The following is a 14,758-nucleotide window of genomic DNA, read 5'->3' as shown; positions in this document are numbered from 1 at the left end:
TCTTTCCTAGCTCACAAAATCAGCACTAAGACAGTTAACTAAAATCCAGCCTTTGAATCTTTACTGCTTGAGAATCACGAACAGGAAACAGCATGGCTCAACTCTCAGCTCCTATGGGGAGGAATGGGAAAGGGTAAGGGAGAAAGATCCAACATGGAATCCGATTTTTTTTTTCTTTTAAAGGCAGAAGAACTGCAAGTAGCCCCTAACTGCCCGCAATAATGGCTGTTTGCAATTCATGGGTATCACATTGCAAATATAAAGCCTTGATAAAGAGCTACTGCAAAAAATGATTAGTGCAAATGAAAAAAAACAAAACAAAAAAAACAAAAACACAAAGAGGAATCTGAACTTCCCTCCAGCTGTTGAAATCCTCACAAGAAGCCTGAAACAGGAAAACAATTGCATGAAAAGCCATGAAATATGGATCTGATGCAGATGGGCACAATTCACTCACGCTTTTCTAGGCAAGTCCATAAAACTTTGCCTAAGAAGGGAAACTTATAGGCACATTTGTGAAAGATCAGTTTAGACAGTGATTTTTGTCAGGGACAGAGACAACCTATTTGATCTTCTTTGCATGTCTTGCATTTCTCTACTCTTCATACTCACACCAACTAAATGTAAGAATAATCAAACCCACCGTTGGTCTTTATTTCCACAAAGCACCTAGCAGTGTGGTGGTAACACAGGCAACAGTAAATACAGGCTGTAGGCTTTCTGCTGACTTAGGTTTAATAGAAGAACTGATCCTGCCTGAAAAATCAAAGCTATTATTATTCAGAAAAACAACGACAGTGAAAGGTATTACAGCATAATAATGTCACCACTAAATCACTCCATTCAACTGCTACCTCAGAAAAACAGCATATGAATACCAGCCAGTATTCACAGTATTATTATTCTGTCCAAGAAACAAAGGAAGGAAGAAGAATAAACCATGTAACAGAGGCTAAAACATCCTTTAGCCAAGTCAACTCTGACATACATATTGCTAAGACTGAAATTTCATTTCCAATTCTCATTGTATGAACAGCTCTGGGTATCTAATGTCCCCCAAACAACTTAGCTCCTGTTTTATCACAGAGGTATGAGTGTGCATGATATATGGGCACATTCCATTGCTTCACCTGTCCCTAACCATGGGCTTAATGATGAATTGAGTCACTGAATTTTGTCTTCAACTACATCTTCCTCAAAATTAGATATATATTCCTGTATTTCAGAAAAAGGACATAGATTATATTACCTTACCCAGTTAAAACATGAAAAAATCCCAGTTATAAGTGTCAGACTCTTAAATCCATAATGAACACTTCCAGCAATGTGACCTCTGGTGAATTTTTTGGACAGAATAGAGCTCTGGCAAAAGCAGGTCAAACCCCATTGGTGTCAGGGAAGTACTATTCATTAATATTAGGCTGAATTTGACCCACTGTGCATTAAGGAGAATGTAAAGTGCAACATTAGAGAAGTTTCATTGTCACTGAGAGAGTTAACACTCATTTAATGTGAAGTCCTATCCCTAGGCACCACACAGATTTAAAGCTCTGTATTTAAAAATAATCACTACTTTGAACCAAGACAATAAAGAAGCCATTATGAAGAAGTCTATTAAACACTTACCAGGAAACCTGCTATGGAGGTTAGCATCACAGTTGTATCCATTGAACTGAGCAGTCACTGAAAGCACTTTAACTGTCAGCAGGAGCAGTAACCATACCTGTTCCATTGCAAAACCTAGCAAAACATTAGGTAGTTATTACACACATCTGTTCATTGCATTAAAGATGCTTACTGCAAACATTTAACCACTCAGGAGATGATGGCCTCCAAAGGAGCTGGGAACAAAGCTCACAGACTTTGGAGAAAGAGGCCACAGGCAGTAGGGCCCACTTCTCTGCTTCTGAGTAATGAATAATTTCTGTTAACTTCTATGACTTTTAATTGCAGCAAAAGAGGTAGTCCAGGATGGTATAAAAAGAAAATGAAAAAAAAAAAAAAACTTAACACATATTGATAGGTTAGGGAAGTGTTTAAGTATTTACACATCAACAGCTTTTTTTTTGATATTTTAGTGTAAAAAACTTTTGAGAAAGAACGCTAAATTAGACAGAATAGTTAATTCATCCAGGTGCTTGAAAACTGTACAGATAAATGGTTTGTTGTTTAATTCTCAGGCTCATGGACCTAGAGTAAATCAGTCTATGTCTAATAGCAAAAAATCTGGTCTTTGAAGCATGCAAGCAATTGCATTGAGCTCACGTACAGAGCTAGAATAAAAATTTTTATCTTGAATCATATCTGGCAACCAGACTAGAAGATCAAAACAAATGAGTTGCTAATGTCTTCACTAATTACTCCTCTTGGGAAGAAACCTCCAAGGTGTAATACCTGGCACAACTGAAAATAAGTCTGATTCACATGTGTGTGTCATGAACATCCCAAAGTATTAAGGGTTTTGTCCATGAATTTAAGTGTTATTGATTTTTTTTAATTTAGTGTATTTTATAATCATAGAAAACCTCCCTGCTGACCTGGAACCCAAATACAGCAGTTGCAAAACTTTCAGTTTTCCTGAACAGAAACTGAGCACCTTTATTTAGGAGGTTTGCTTGCTCTAACACTGTAGATATGGAGATGTTGATCATCACCTTTCCCTGAGTGGAGATCAAAACTCCTCAAACTGAATAGACACAGAACACCTGAAGGCAGCCATACCTGGCATGGCAAGTGGCTATCATCATTGCTGAGAAGAGCTGGCAACAGCACTGGGAGAGTGTATTTGAGCCAAACTCCCAGTCTGTAACTGGATCATTTGTGGCTATACAGGGGTCTGAGCTAAAGCTTACTGAAATTAATAGAAAGGCTTCCACTAGATTTCAGACCAGGATCACACAGAATACAAACCTGGGATTTAAAGCCTTGTGTTGGGAGAGACTCATGTGGGACACTCTCCTAAATGTTCCTTGTCAGCAAACAACCCAGCTAGAACAAAGCACTGAGCCAAACTCTGCTAAAGAAGTCAAAAGGATGTCCAGACATCACCAGGGGAGTCCGGCCATTCACTCCTGTTTATTCTGCTTGGAAGTGCATGGAATAAAAATGGAGTGAAAACACCAGGCTCCTGCTAAGCATGCAGCTTTCATCAGTCGGGTATAATTCTTGCTATCCTATCCAAAAGCAGTTTTGCTTTGCAATATTTGTACAACTTCCAGATCAAAGCGTGATCCATGGCAACAATGCAACCTCACTGAACTTCCAGAGGGATACAGAGCACTAAATGAAAGCCCTCTTTGACCCTCTACTCTGTTTTCCATTAGATTCCTGTGGAGGCTGACAACATTTGCAGGTAATATTAATAAAGAATTATGAAAACACATGCAAAGAAATAAAATTCCTAACTGGGTTGCTAAAAAACCTCTGCATTTTCATGATCTCCTAACCCTTTCTACTACTCAGAGGTGGAAAAGTAGGTTTTGCTGGTGGTTTTTTTTTTCTTTTAAGCTACAAAAATTTGTATTCTATTTCAAAAGAAACATACTTTTCCTTTGGAAAATTGACATCTCTCCAGTGTACCAGAGTCTCACCTCTGCTTTACAACAGTTACCTGGATAAAGTGGCTATTATTGTTCTGTTGTATACAGGCTAGCTTCCAATGTCCATTACAATGGTAATAAATCAAGGGCAATTTACCAAGATATAAATCTGACTTCAGTTTCCAAATTGCCACAGTATTTTCTTGCTACCAAAAAAAAAAAAAAACCACTTTGAAAAGAATTTAATGACACTCACAAAACTGTAGCTATTATTATTTTAGATGAAAAGCAGAACTTACAGTAAATTCAAAAATTTTAATTATTAAAGTTAACCTTTGCTGATGTGTTTCAGAGGAAGGAGAGACCATTGCTAAGGAACAAAGCTTAATTAAGACATTAAGTATTCAGAGCGTTAGTTCTCCAGCCATACCCAGAGCGAGTCAGACTTTAACACAACCATTAATGTTCTGCTTGCTTTCTGGCTATTGATTCATCTGCATATGGATCAACATGCAGATCCACATCACAAGTTGGGCTGACTCCTGCTCATTTTAGTTTAAAAAAAAAAAAAAAGTTAGGAATGTGCATTATTTATTTCTCTTGAGAAAACTGCATGGCCAGAAAGTACCCTAAGGCCACCCTTACCTACCCTTCCACCCCAAAGTAGAATCAGCTATATTTGTGTCATTCCTGTTTGTCCAGCCTGTTCTTAAAGGTCTCCAGCAAACGATTTCTCAACTGAAAATGCTAAATCCTCAGTCTCCCAGATGTATACAGCCATCCTAAGCAAAAGATTTGTACCATAGTGATAATGCTGAATATTTGTCTCATCCAATTGAAGAAGAAAACATAAAGCTTTATCAAAATAGTAACAGGATACCAAAGTCTTATTGCCGGTACACAAACATGAAATGAAACTTCCACTTAGAAAAAAAGGGAAGGTAAATATTCAAGTGTCAGGAACAGGGTGGTTTACAATTCAGCAGCCACCACAGTCATGTGGAAGATATGTATTTGCCTTCCTACCCACCCCCCTTTAATTTGACATGCAATGTTCTTTAATCCTTTTTTTGAGGGGGAAAAAAGGCTTGGTGCTTCCCAAAAAAGCGCTTCTTTGGTCCAGCAGCAATATATTTGGCTGTTAAAAAGACAGCCAAAAAGACAGTTTCATGATTCCACAGATGCTGACACAACACTGCAGGGGAAATCTGATCCTTTCAGGCTATGAAACTCCTAACAGACAACCCCACTCCAAGTTTCACTGATGTACACAGAGCTCTCATTTGTGTTCTTCAGACCTCTTCTCCCATTCTTCTATGCTAAGAATCTTCAAGGACCTTTTCATGTTTTCATAATCTACCATATTTTGTTTGTGACACTCACAATAGTGCTTAGGAACACTGAAATCACTTAATCTTTTCATAGCCACTTAAATCATTTTACTTCCAGATGTTTCCACATCCACCCATCCATTTAAACATCTCTTCCAAAATAGGTTTGGCATTTTCTATTCAGGAAGGGAACTGTTCTTCCCACGGACTTGGAGATGAAGGTGAGATTTTTGCATAGCACTTCCATTGAGACCAACAGAAGTTCACTTGATGACTAATTCAAGCATTCATGACAAAACAGATCTTTAAAGGCAGGGTACAGATAAAAAGAATGTCAGGGATTTAAAGACCTATCAAACCTGATTAATTAAATAATTTCATGAACTGTGATTCATTTAGATTTCTAATACAATTGATTAAAAGAAAAATAACAGTCCAACATATTCAGGTTTCAATGCAATAAAATGACTAAATTTTCAGAATGCTGAAGTAGCCAGGTTATGAATCTCTACTGAATCAAAGTTATTTATGTATTCAGCACTGAGTCACACTGCAGGTCTCACTTTTCTGTGCTGCACATCACTGAAGAGTACAAAGAGGTAACAGGTGCAACATACTCTCCTCAATTTAATTTTTTTATCATTTTACAAAGCCTTGTTCCTGCTTTCACAAATTTTGCCACGTCAAAAAACCTGCACAAAATTTCATAATAAAGATGTTAATGATTTAAACAAAAGCCGTTTTGCATTCAATTTAGTAATTGAATTTTGTGGAACACCAGTGGTTTTACCTGCCTAGACTCGCTCTTCTTCCCCCTCTTGTATCACCTGACATTCATTTCTCTTCTTCTCCCATCCCATCTTTATTAAGATCCAAAAGGATCTTCACAAATTTTCCATTATGAACAACATTCACTACTGATTCAGCCCTACATTTTTACCAAAATTCATTTGTGAGACAGTCCTGACTTCCGAAAATTATCTATTTCACATATTCATCTGTATTTTATGGGAAAAAAAATATGATCTATTGCTTGTTCTCCATCTTCCATTCACAGAGTGCAGCAATTCTACAAAATAACATGGTAATATTTATGCCTCCTTACTGGGTAAGACTTTCTAAAAGAGAATAGTTAATAGGAATAATGAAAATCCTACTGAAAGAAAGTCGTAGATGTGGTAAGCTCATGATAGAGTTCGGTGAAAGGTTTATAAGCGTTTTCATACACATCTAGTAACTGCCTAAATGCTCCCTAATATGTATGTTAGGTCTCGACAAGTAACAGAATAGAAATATTACTCATAAAAAAAATTTTCAAATGATAATTTATATTGTTCAATGAGTACTATTTCTCACAGTCATCTCATGACGAAATAGTTTGTCTTTGGTTTCTGTCCATCTCACTGCCACACTTGTCTCTGCATCTGCACTCTTTAGGTGTGAATTATGTTAACTGCACCTTTGTCAGGTCTTCCGGAACTGCTTTTCTTCTAGACATGCGCTGGATCATTTGCCATCATCTAAAAATAACTGGTGAACACAAAAAGAAGAATAACTGTCTACCTCAAGTCCGTCAGCGGTGACACATTTTAATTACAGGCTAACCTCCTCTTGTAACTTGTATATCCCATTGTAACTGATTATCCAAATCATGTTTTCACTGCTGTCTTCCATTCCTTTATCTCTGTTCATTCTTGGCTCTTCTGATTCTGACAAAATAGGACTTGGAAATTTACAGTACCCATTTTGAACAATGCATCACCAAACAATTCATTTTTCAAAAGGATTATTACAGAAATAAGGGCATGCCTGCACCTGAGATGTAAAGAATTTTTTAGGACATGTTTCAACTACAAACTTCCCTCTGTTTGAGGGCCATCTTTGGGGCTGACACTTAGAAAAACACACACACACACCCCTACCTATTTCTATATAGCATTATATAGACATACCTATACCTGTATCTAATATATATAATATACAGATGTATATATGACTATAGTATAGAGCTATGATATATATATCATTTATATATAACAATATATTTTTTTTTTTGCATATGTATGTGTATACACACACACACACACACACACACACACACAGATAAAAACCTGAAGATCAGTACTTTCCTGAATGGAAGGCTACAAAACCTAACCAGCAACATAGGTAAACCTGCAAACAGATTGGATGTTTCCCCTCCCCCCAAAAGGGGAAAATAGGTTGTTTTTGTTTTTTTAATAGGTAAACCAATCTCTATTTACTACCTGGTCAGCACACAGCGATTTTGGTGGTGTGCTGAATAGGTAGTAAACAGAGAATTTATTTAAACACGACAGTTTTTACTCTACTCTTGAGATTTCATCAGTCCCGGATTAGCTCCATACTATTTCAGCTTTATAATTAACCTTGGATCAAAGTTTGGAGCCCCTGCTTAATTAAACCTCCACTAGAACCAAATGGAAGCTTTACCTGAACAGAGACTAAATTATAACTAATATCTCAAATGCCAATAGGTTTTGCATGTGCTTATGGAGATGGAGAAACAAATTTTTGGACAATTTCTTTTTAAAATAATACACGGACTTTTTGTTTACAAAAAGTTTACAAAATTCTGGTTTACATTCCAGCCCCTTTACAAGAACCCATTTTGTACAGCATAAAAACCCAGAGGGAAAGAGAAAGACTTAATTCCCTGCAAGTGGAAGCCACACTAAAATTACTAGATTTTAATCTGAAAGGTGGTCAGTTTAGAAAGGCTTCAAACCTGGACCAGAATGCTACACAGGAGGCTGAAATTCAAGCCCATAAGCAGATTTATATGCAAGCAATCCACAATTTTCTTACAAATCGAAATGAAATATCCATTCTAAACCTTGCTGAACAGCTAGATCTGGTTGCAAAAGATACAGTTCAGTCTTTTCGTAAAGTCTATCCGTGGTAATGAGAGTTACATGTATATGTTGGGTGGATAATAGAAGCCAATATACACACACATGGTTCAAAATAAAATCAAATACTATACTTCAGCATGTGTTTGTTCATTACTACCATAAATCTTTGGATGCACTGAGGTTTTTTAATCTGGTCTGAAAAGAAATTATTAAACGACTAACTGCATATTTACAAGGTAAAAAGAGAAACAGTGATCAGATGAAGGACTATATGAAATATTTCCAAGAAATTTATGCAAAGTAGTACAACACCTTCCAAGAAGACATTAACATCAAGCTAATAGTGAAATACAGTAAATAAAGCATGAAAATACCTCACAACTATTTGTGTAACAGGCCAGACATTTTGACTTACTACATCTGTATTTAAGATGCTTGAAATGAAGCAACAAACCGTTTGGCTGCTACTGTGTGCTAAATAGAGTTATTCTAGCTGTTTCCTACGTCCACTAGTGAAATACTGATACTCTTCAAATGATGTTTCGGCTACCTTTCCCTCATCCCATTCCAGATTATTTTACTATAGCTATGCTTAGCAATGAAACAGTTGAATTCTACTTTGAATATTGCCAGGATACTTGTTTTGTTGTCCCACAAAAATTACTTGAATAGATTGGTTCTCTCTCCCTGCATTTCACAGGAAATATTGCCAAAACTCATCCAGACATTTAAACAGCTTAAGGCCCCTGGAAATGCAAGTCTTTTACAAATCATACCCGTCATATCCTACAATAAAAGTAGATAAGTGATACTATGTATCTGATGGATAAGCTAAAAATTTCAAGTTTATATTTGAAACTATGTGTTTCTCACTCCATGGTTCATAGGTGCCTCAATAAGATGTGAGAACACAGATCAACTTCAAAGTTTCAGAGATAAAAATGCAAAAAAAACAAATTTCCTCAGTCACACAGGAAAGGCAGACTTCTATTCTGTTCTTCCAACCTGCATGAATTAACCACTATTTCCCAGAGGAGATTCACACAAATATGAAGTACAGAATGTTGTCACTGAGAGCAGATCTGAGAGGAAAACTGGGCTGAAGAAAGTGATTTATGGTCAAAGCACTGGACTCGAATTACAGAATTCTGAAAAAATTCTCCTCTCACTTCCGCACTCTTCACATTCTCTACTGCATGGGGGGAAAAAAAAAAAAAAGGCATCAGCAGGAGACCTAAGAAAAAAGAAAGTTCAGTTTAAGATTTAGAGACTGTTGCAGTGATCTGAAAAGATCATTTTAGCTCACACTTGGGGGTTCTTGACAAAGCAAAGTCATCTTTAATCACTAAAACCTACATGGATTGACTTTTTGCCCCTAGCTCTGAACTTTTTTTTTTTTTTTTTTTAAACTCTTGTGTCTTAAAAGCTAGATCCTTTAGTATAACTTTGCTCAATCCAACAAGAAATGCCAAGAATATAAACTTACTGCAAACAAACAGATATCCCATTAAAGTCACCGCATACCTGACTGATATATCATAAAATTAAACTAAAAAATCAGTTTGGATTTTCCAGTAACCACGTTAGCCACAGAATATCATAAACAAGAAAAGAAAGATCTACAGTTACTAGTTAAAATTAACCGATTACAAAACAAGGACCATCCTGTAACCACCTGTCATACATCATCCATCTACACACTGGATATTACATATAGAAGTATCTGTAATGAACAAGATGGCTACAGTGTTTTTAAAAGTTGGTTAATTAAAAGTTTGGTTAATTAATCCAATATTGAGAGATATAAGTGAGCTGACTTTGCTCTCTTGCGCCTGTTTTACATTGTGCTCCTTTGCCACTTTTAGCAGAGACATTCCAATTTAAAAATCAGTAGGAGGAGACTGAAGTCTAGGATCTTTAGACTGAAATGCACAAGCCACAACAAACAACCCTGTATAGGCAAACCAAGAGCGTCCCTAGATCCTGGAGTGAACAGGTTGCTTCTAAGCTTAAAATACATTTTCAAAGCACGTACATTTGGTCTACCAATTTTCTTCTTGGACCACTGATCATTATGGTGGTCCTATTAGCTAGCAAATTTACAGAGACCATCAAATCATTTGATATAGGCCACTAAAGAGTCATCAGATGCTAACAGCCTTCAGCTGCCTCTAACCATGGTCTGGATTCAAAGCCACTGATCTAGAAATGAGACATTCTTAATCCTATTGCCTGTCCCAGGAGCCTTGCAGTCACATGGGCAGATAAAGAGCTAAATGAGTATCACTCTACTTAATTACTCTTTTTATGCTTTTTAAGAGAGCAATATAAATATAAGTCTTCAGTAAATAATGCTTGATGTTACTAGCAAGTAGATTATACTACAGCCATCTGTTTGCAGCTTGAAAAGTTACCATTAAAATAAGACTTCCCTGACAAAAAAGTAGCAACAGTTTATGGCATCAGGATGACTTCAATCTTCCTACTTTAGGAACAGAAATTACGCAATGAAATTGTAGAATACTACTGCAGAACACTATGGCCTTATCTAATCCTTAAAGGTTAAACAAATTTGGGATAAATAATGCTGCTAATCTCTCACTCTAAACAAGTATCTAATACTGCGGGTTACCTTTGAAGTCAGAGCATACGCAGTGTTCCCAGGTTTATATTTAAAAAGAAAAAGACAAAAAACTCAACTGTGAAATAGAAAAGATTCATTCATGGATATTTCTTTCACCATGTTTTGAGTCCCTCTCAAAGAGGCAAAACACAGTTTGAAGTAATTTTAAAGCCGAACTCTAAAACAAGCCTGAGGGATACTGCTCAAGACCTAGATGAAAGAAAACAAAATATGTCATGCACTGATAAAGTATTCTTTGATCAAGAGCACACAAGCAGGGCCAACAGTCCCATCTTTTGCTGCTCACAGACCATGATAAAATTTCCTTTTGCAGTACACACAAATTGCAGTAACTATGTCAATTTGGACTGTATCAGTTCATCAGCTTAACCAGAGACTTGATTTCAAATCCCAGTATCTTCACTCAAGAATATAGTCATTATTATTACTTAAAAAAAAAAAGTGGAGCAATTATCATGTCCAGTCACCTTTGTGACCAGAGACAATGTCATTTCCAATAAGCGAACTCATGTCATTCGATTGCAGTGGGAGCCAGATAAGAAGTCTCGCTTATCAAAATTTTTCTCCATCAATGCAATGATTGTGAGAACAGGCAGACTGACACCACAAGCTGGATAACGTTGTCTCGCTCAAGCAATTGTTTCCCTCCTGAAAGCACTGTGAGTGGGTTTGACATGCATTGGTAACCTCAGCAGGACAAGGGGTTTGTAACCATCCTCCCCTCACATTAACAGCATGGGTCTGATCTGGTCTGGGTACTTTTAAATAAAAGCTAAGCTGAGAAAGAAATAACACCTCTCTTCACAGTTGGATGCTAATTTGCCTTCCTGTTTTCATTAGCTGTTCCCTGCAAACTTCTTCCCTGACCAACTCCCACTGAGAATTCCCAGCGAGGTTAACCTTGCCTGACAAGTGATAAAAAGAGGGGGGGGGGGGGGAAGGAAAGAATAATTTGACTTTTACCAATATTTTAGTAAGTTCTAGGTGGCTGACATGCTGGGCACTTACCCAAATTCCCTGTAGCTGTTGAGTCAGCTGTACTCCATCTATCCTGTGCTCCTGCATGTGATCAAGTGTTCAACTTCTCTGCCTTGCAGAACTTTTTCAGAAAACACTCTGAGCCTGCGGATGGGGGAGAAGAGACTCATTATGAAAAATCTTTTTAAAATAGGTCTGGATTTTAGATGGGAAAATTTGACAGGTCTCAGAATACTTTACAAGTCTGTTCATCACCAGACTGAAACCTGAGCAGGATCTTTATGTTGGCTTTTTTCAGTCCTCCGCCTCTTTTTTCTTCTAGCCTTTTGATCTCCTTCTTTCCACTGTATGAAGATCTCCAGAGGTCCATATGGGGCAAACAATCAACTTGGAAAAATTATTCTGTCATCAGCTTGTTGAGAGAAAACCTTGTCTGCTTAAAAAGAGGGGCGGGAGGAAGGAGAGAGAGAGAGAAGCACTCAGATAGGATCAGTAACTAGTCTGCAAAGTTATCAATGTCCCGTTGTGTGCTGTGAGAAGTGCCTAGCTTTTTCAGTTCTGGGTTAAATTCATAGTACAAAACAAAAGCAAAAAGAGAGCGATATTTCACGCTGTGATGAAAATGTGATATGAGGGTGTCATCATGAATACAGGTGTCAACAGAATGATAATTACTAACAGGACTTCAGTTCACACAAAACCAAGTGCACACAAAAGCAAAGATCAAGCTGCTAGAAACTGAGCCTGCTTCATAACATCTACTCCTGTATCTCTGGAATTTGGGGGGGGGGGGGGGGGGAGGGGGGGGGGGGGGGGGGGGGGGGGGGGGGGAGAAGGGAGGGGGAAGGGAGGGAAGGGGAAGGTGTTTAACTCCCTTTTGTTCCATTAGGTGTTTTTTTTCCTCCTCCTGCCTCCTTTCGTCCCCTCCCTTCAGTTTTTATTTCAGCTGTCTATGCCTGGAATCTATAGTTATGCTTTGGCCAGGGAAAATGGTAGTTCACAGCCCTTTGCACCACAGAGAAAGCTTTGAGGTGTCCAGATTTGTTGGGGCTTAGACTGTTTTTTAGAACAGAAAAGCCCTGCTTCTGCCATGCCTGCACTTAGGCCAGGTCCTCTTAAACATCAAAGCACTACTGAGTGCACAGTGCACATTCATGACAACCCTGGCATGTCCTTAAAAGCAACGATGACAGAATGTACAGTGACATAAAGCACTAATCCCCTTCTCATAAACTTACTATATCAGGGCACTAATGGAAGCAAGAAAGCGGATTTCCCCTTTAATATTGGAGTGTCCCACAGAGGCACCAGCCTCGGTAAAGAGCAACTACAGGAACCCCCAAAGACTCACGAGTCTGCGTGTCCCTGCCTGCTCCCAGTTTCTCCAGACACTGTGGTAGTGCTTCTATGCCCTTTCCTGAACTACCCCTCCTTCAACCCCTGCCAACCCATCACCTCCACCCATCAACACACAGAAGAGCAGTGGCCTTGTCTCCCAGCAGCACTTTATGCAGCTCCAGAGGAGCTGGGGAGGAACAATTTCTATCATCTTCCTCCCAGTCCTGAGGGAGGAACAATTTCTATCATCTTCCTCCCAGTCCTGAAGGAGGTAGCCCCTTCACAAACTTCATGCTGTGTACCCATGGGAATGCCAGGTCACATCTGAGCATTTGAGATTCAGACAGGTCATAGAAAAGCCCAATGCTGTCCTCTTACTCAGACAGCCAGAGCTTTTGCTGTTTCCAGGAGGAGTTTTGCTCCAGAGAAGATCCAGTCCATCAGAATACATTATGGAGAAGTCTGGCACCAAAGGGCGCTTTTCCCCCACAGATTTCTAACCCTTCATTCAGGCACACACCCTATAATGTGCATGTTGGTTTGGCTGGGTAAGGCCTCAAAAACTAAACCTGACCTTACAATATGAATAATGTAATATTGCCTTCTCTAGGGCAGCCTTGGACTAATAAAAACATGAACCAAGGGAAATGCAGCTATGAAAGGTTCCAAGCTTTTACTTTATATTAAGTGTTCAGACAGATTTGATATCTCATCACATAAATCCACAGTGAAGTACCTCAGTGTAACACCAGTTCCATAAACAAGAGCGTTTATAGTATGGTCTACCCTTGAGTAGGTTTCCAAAACATGAACCTTCTGATATATATTTTAAGACGCATTTAGCATCAAAAATCATCCCTTGCCTTTTGGCAAGATTATTAAAAACATCAAATCATCTTAAGACACTGTGTGAAGTTTCTTTCCGTTGTCACTGACAGCAAGGCCGGCTTCTGCGACATTCGGGCTGCTTCCCTTCACAGGGGTGTGAAGGCAATGAAATACTAGGCCAGCTTCAGAGCTATCACCTCATCTTCTCTTGCTGCAGCCTATGCTGTTCCATAAACGAGACAGTGCTCCAGGCTCCAGGACAGGTGCTCCCGGCCTGAGACGCACCCAAGAAGCTGGCCATCTCAGCAGCTATGTACAGAGGAATGGTGGCTGCATGCTTCTGGGAGGCCTAGTTCTTCCTACAGGCTGCAGCAGCTTAAGAGCAGCTTGGCTGAGGTGAAGGCGCTTCCATCTGCATACTTGTGAGTAGAAACAGGTTAAAAGCTGGCTGGGCAGTCAGCGCAGCTTAAGATGGCTGCATCACTGCCTTCTGCAGCCAGCAAGCTCAGCCTTCATCCTGGCAGGCCATGTCCCTTCAAAGACTATGCAGTCCATCATACACCCCTATGAAAGTTATTGCTCATATTTACCGAGAAGCATATTTTGAGAGAGGGTAAGTGTGATTAGCTGCGTGTTCCCATCCCCAAACAGACCACACAGTTTGGAACTGCAGCAGTTCAGCCCTCAATCTATTAAAGTTTCATAGGAAAGAGGAAAACCAGCCCCAACATGTTCCAACAGTAGTTAACTGCGTTCGTTATTTATAGAAAGCAATCAATAAACCCCCGTACTTCGTAGAAACAGGCACTTCACCACTACCCTACTGTACTATAAATGATCTAAAGAACATGCTGCATGCACCCATAAAATCCAAGCTTCTGTTTCAAGTTCTCTATAAATAATGGTATTCAGTAATTCCACAGCTATATAACATGTTATTTATCTACTCTTTAAATTTAAAATGAAAAGAAATCCCTGTATTCATTAACATGGAAGAATAAAACAAACCTGAGTACTTCACCATTATTCTTGGAGGAATCTTCCCCCAATATTTGATTCTCTAATCTTACACAAATTATTTGTAGAGAAATGATTTTTGCTATGTGAAATATTCAATAGTTTTGCAAGTGTTGTTCAGCACGATTTCAAACAGTTGTTCTGGCCAGAACAAATAAGAGCATAATGCTATAAATATATCAGGTAAAAAGC

At 38.6% G+C, this 14,758-nt stretch overlaps 1 protein-coding gene across 6 annotated transcripts in view; it reads right to left on the bottom strand.

Moving 5' to 3' along the window:
- The window catches only part of ZPLD1 (zona pellucida like domain containing 1), a 79,839-nt gene that overhangs the window by 20,902 nt on the left and 44,179 nt on the right, over positions 1–14,758 (bottom strand). For 3 of the 6 annotated variants that reach the window (XM_026080559.1, XM_026080561.1, XM_026080558.1), the window contains 3 exons: positions 11,624–11,816; positions 11,414–11,527; positions 1,627–1,740 (listed from right to left, as the gene is read on the bottom strand). In XM_026080559.1, coding sequence (XP_025936344.1) covers positions 1,627–1,732 — 106 coding nt within the window. In that variant the 5' untranslated portion in view covers positions 1,733–1,740; positions 11,414–11,527; positions 11,624–11,816. Of the gene's footprint in view, positions 1–1,626; positions 1,741–11,413; positions 11,528–11,618; positions 11,820–14,758 lie in introns of those variants that run through there. The other 3 variants (XM_026080562.1, XM_026080560.1, XM_026080563.1) reach the window with 3 other exon arrangements.

Source organism: Apteryx rowi, unplaced genomic scaffold (assembly GCF_003343035.1).
Source record: "Apteryx rowi isolate R43461 unplaced genomic scaffold, aptRow1 scaffold_524, whole genome shotgun sequence".
NCBI lineage: Eukaryota > Metazoa > Chordata > Aves > Apterygiformes > Apterygidae > Apteryx > Apteryx rowi.
This window is presented reverse-complemented; position numbering and strand designations above follow the sequence as displayed.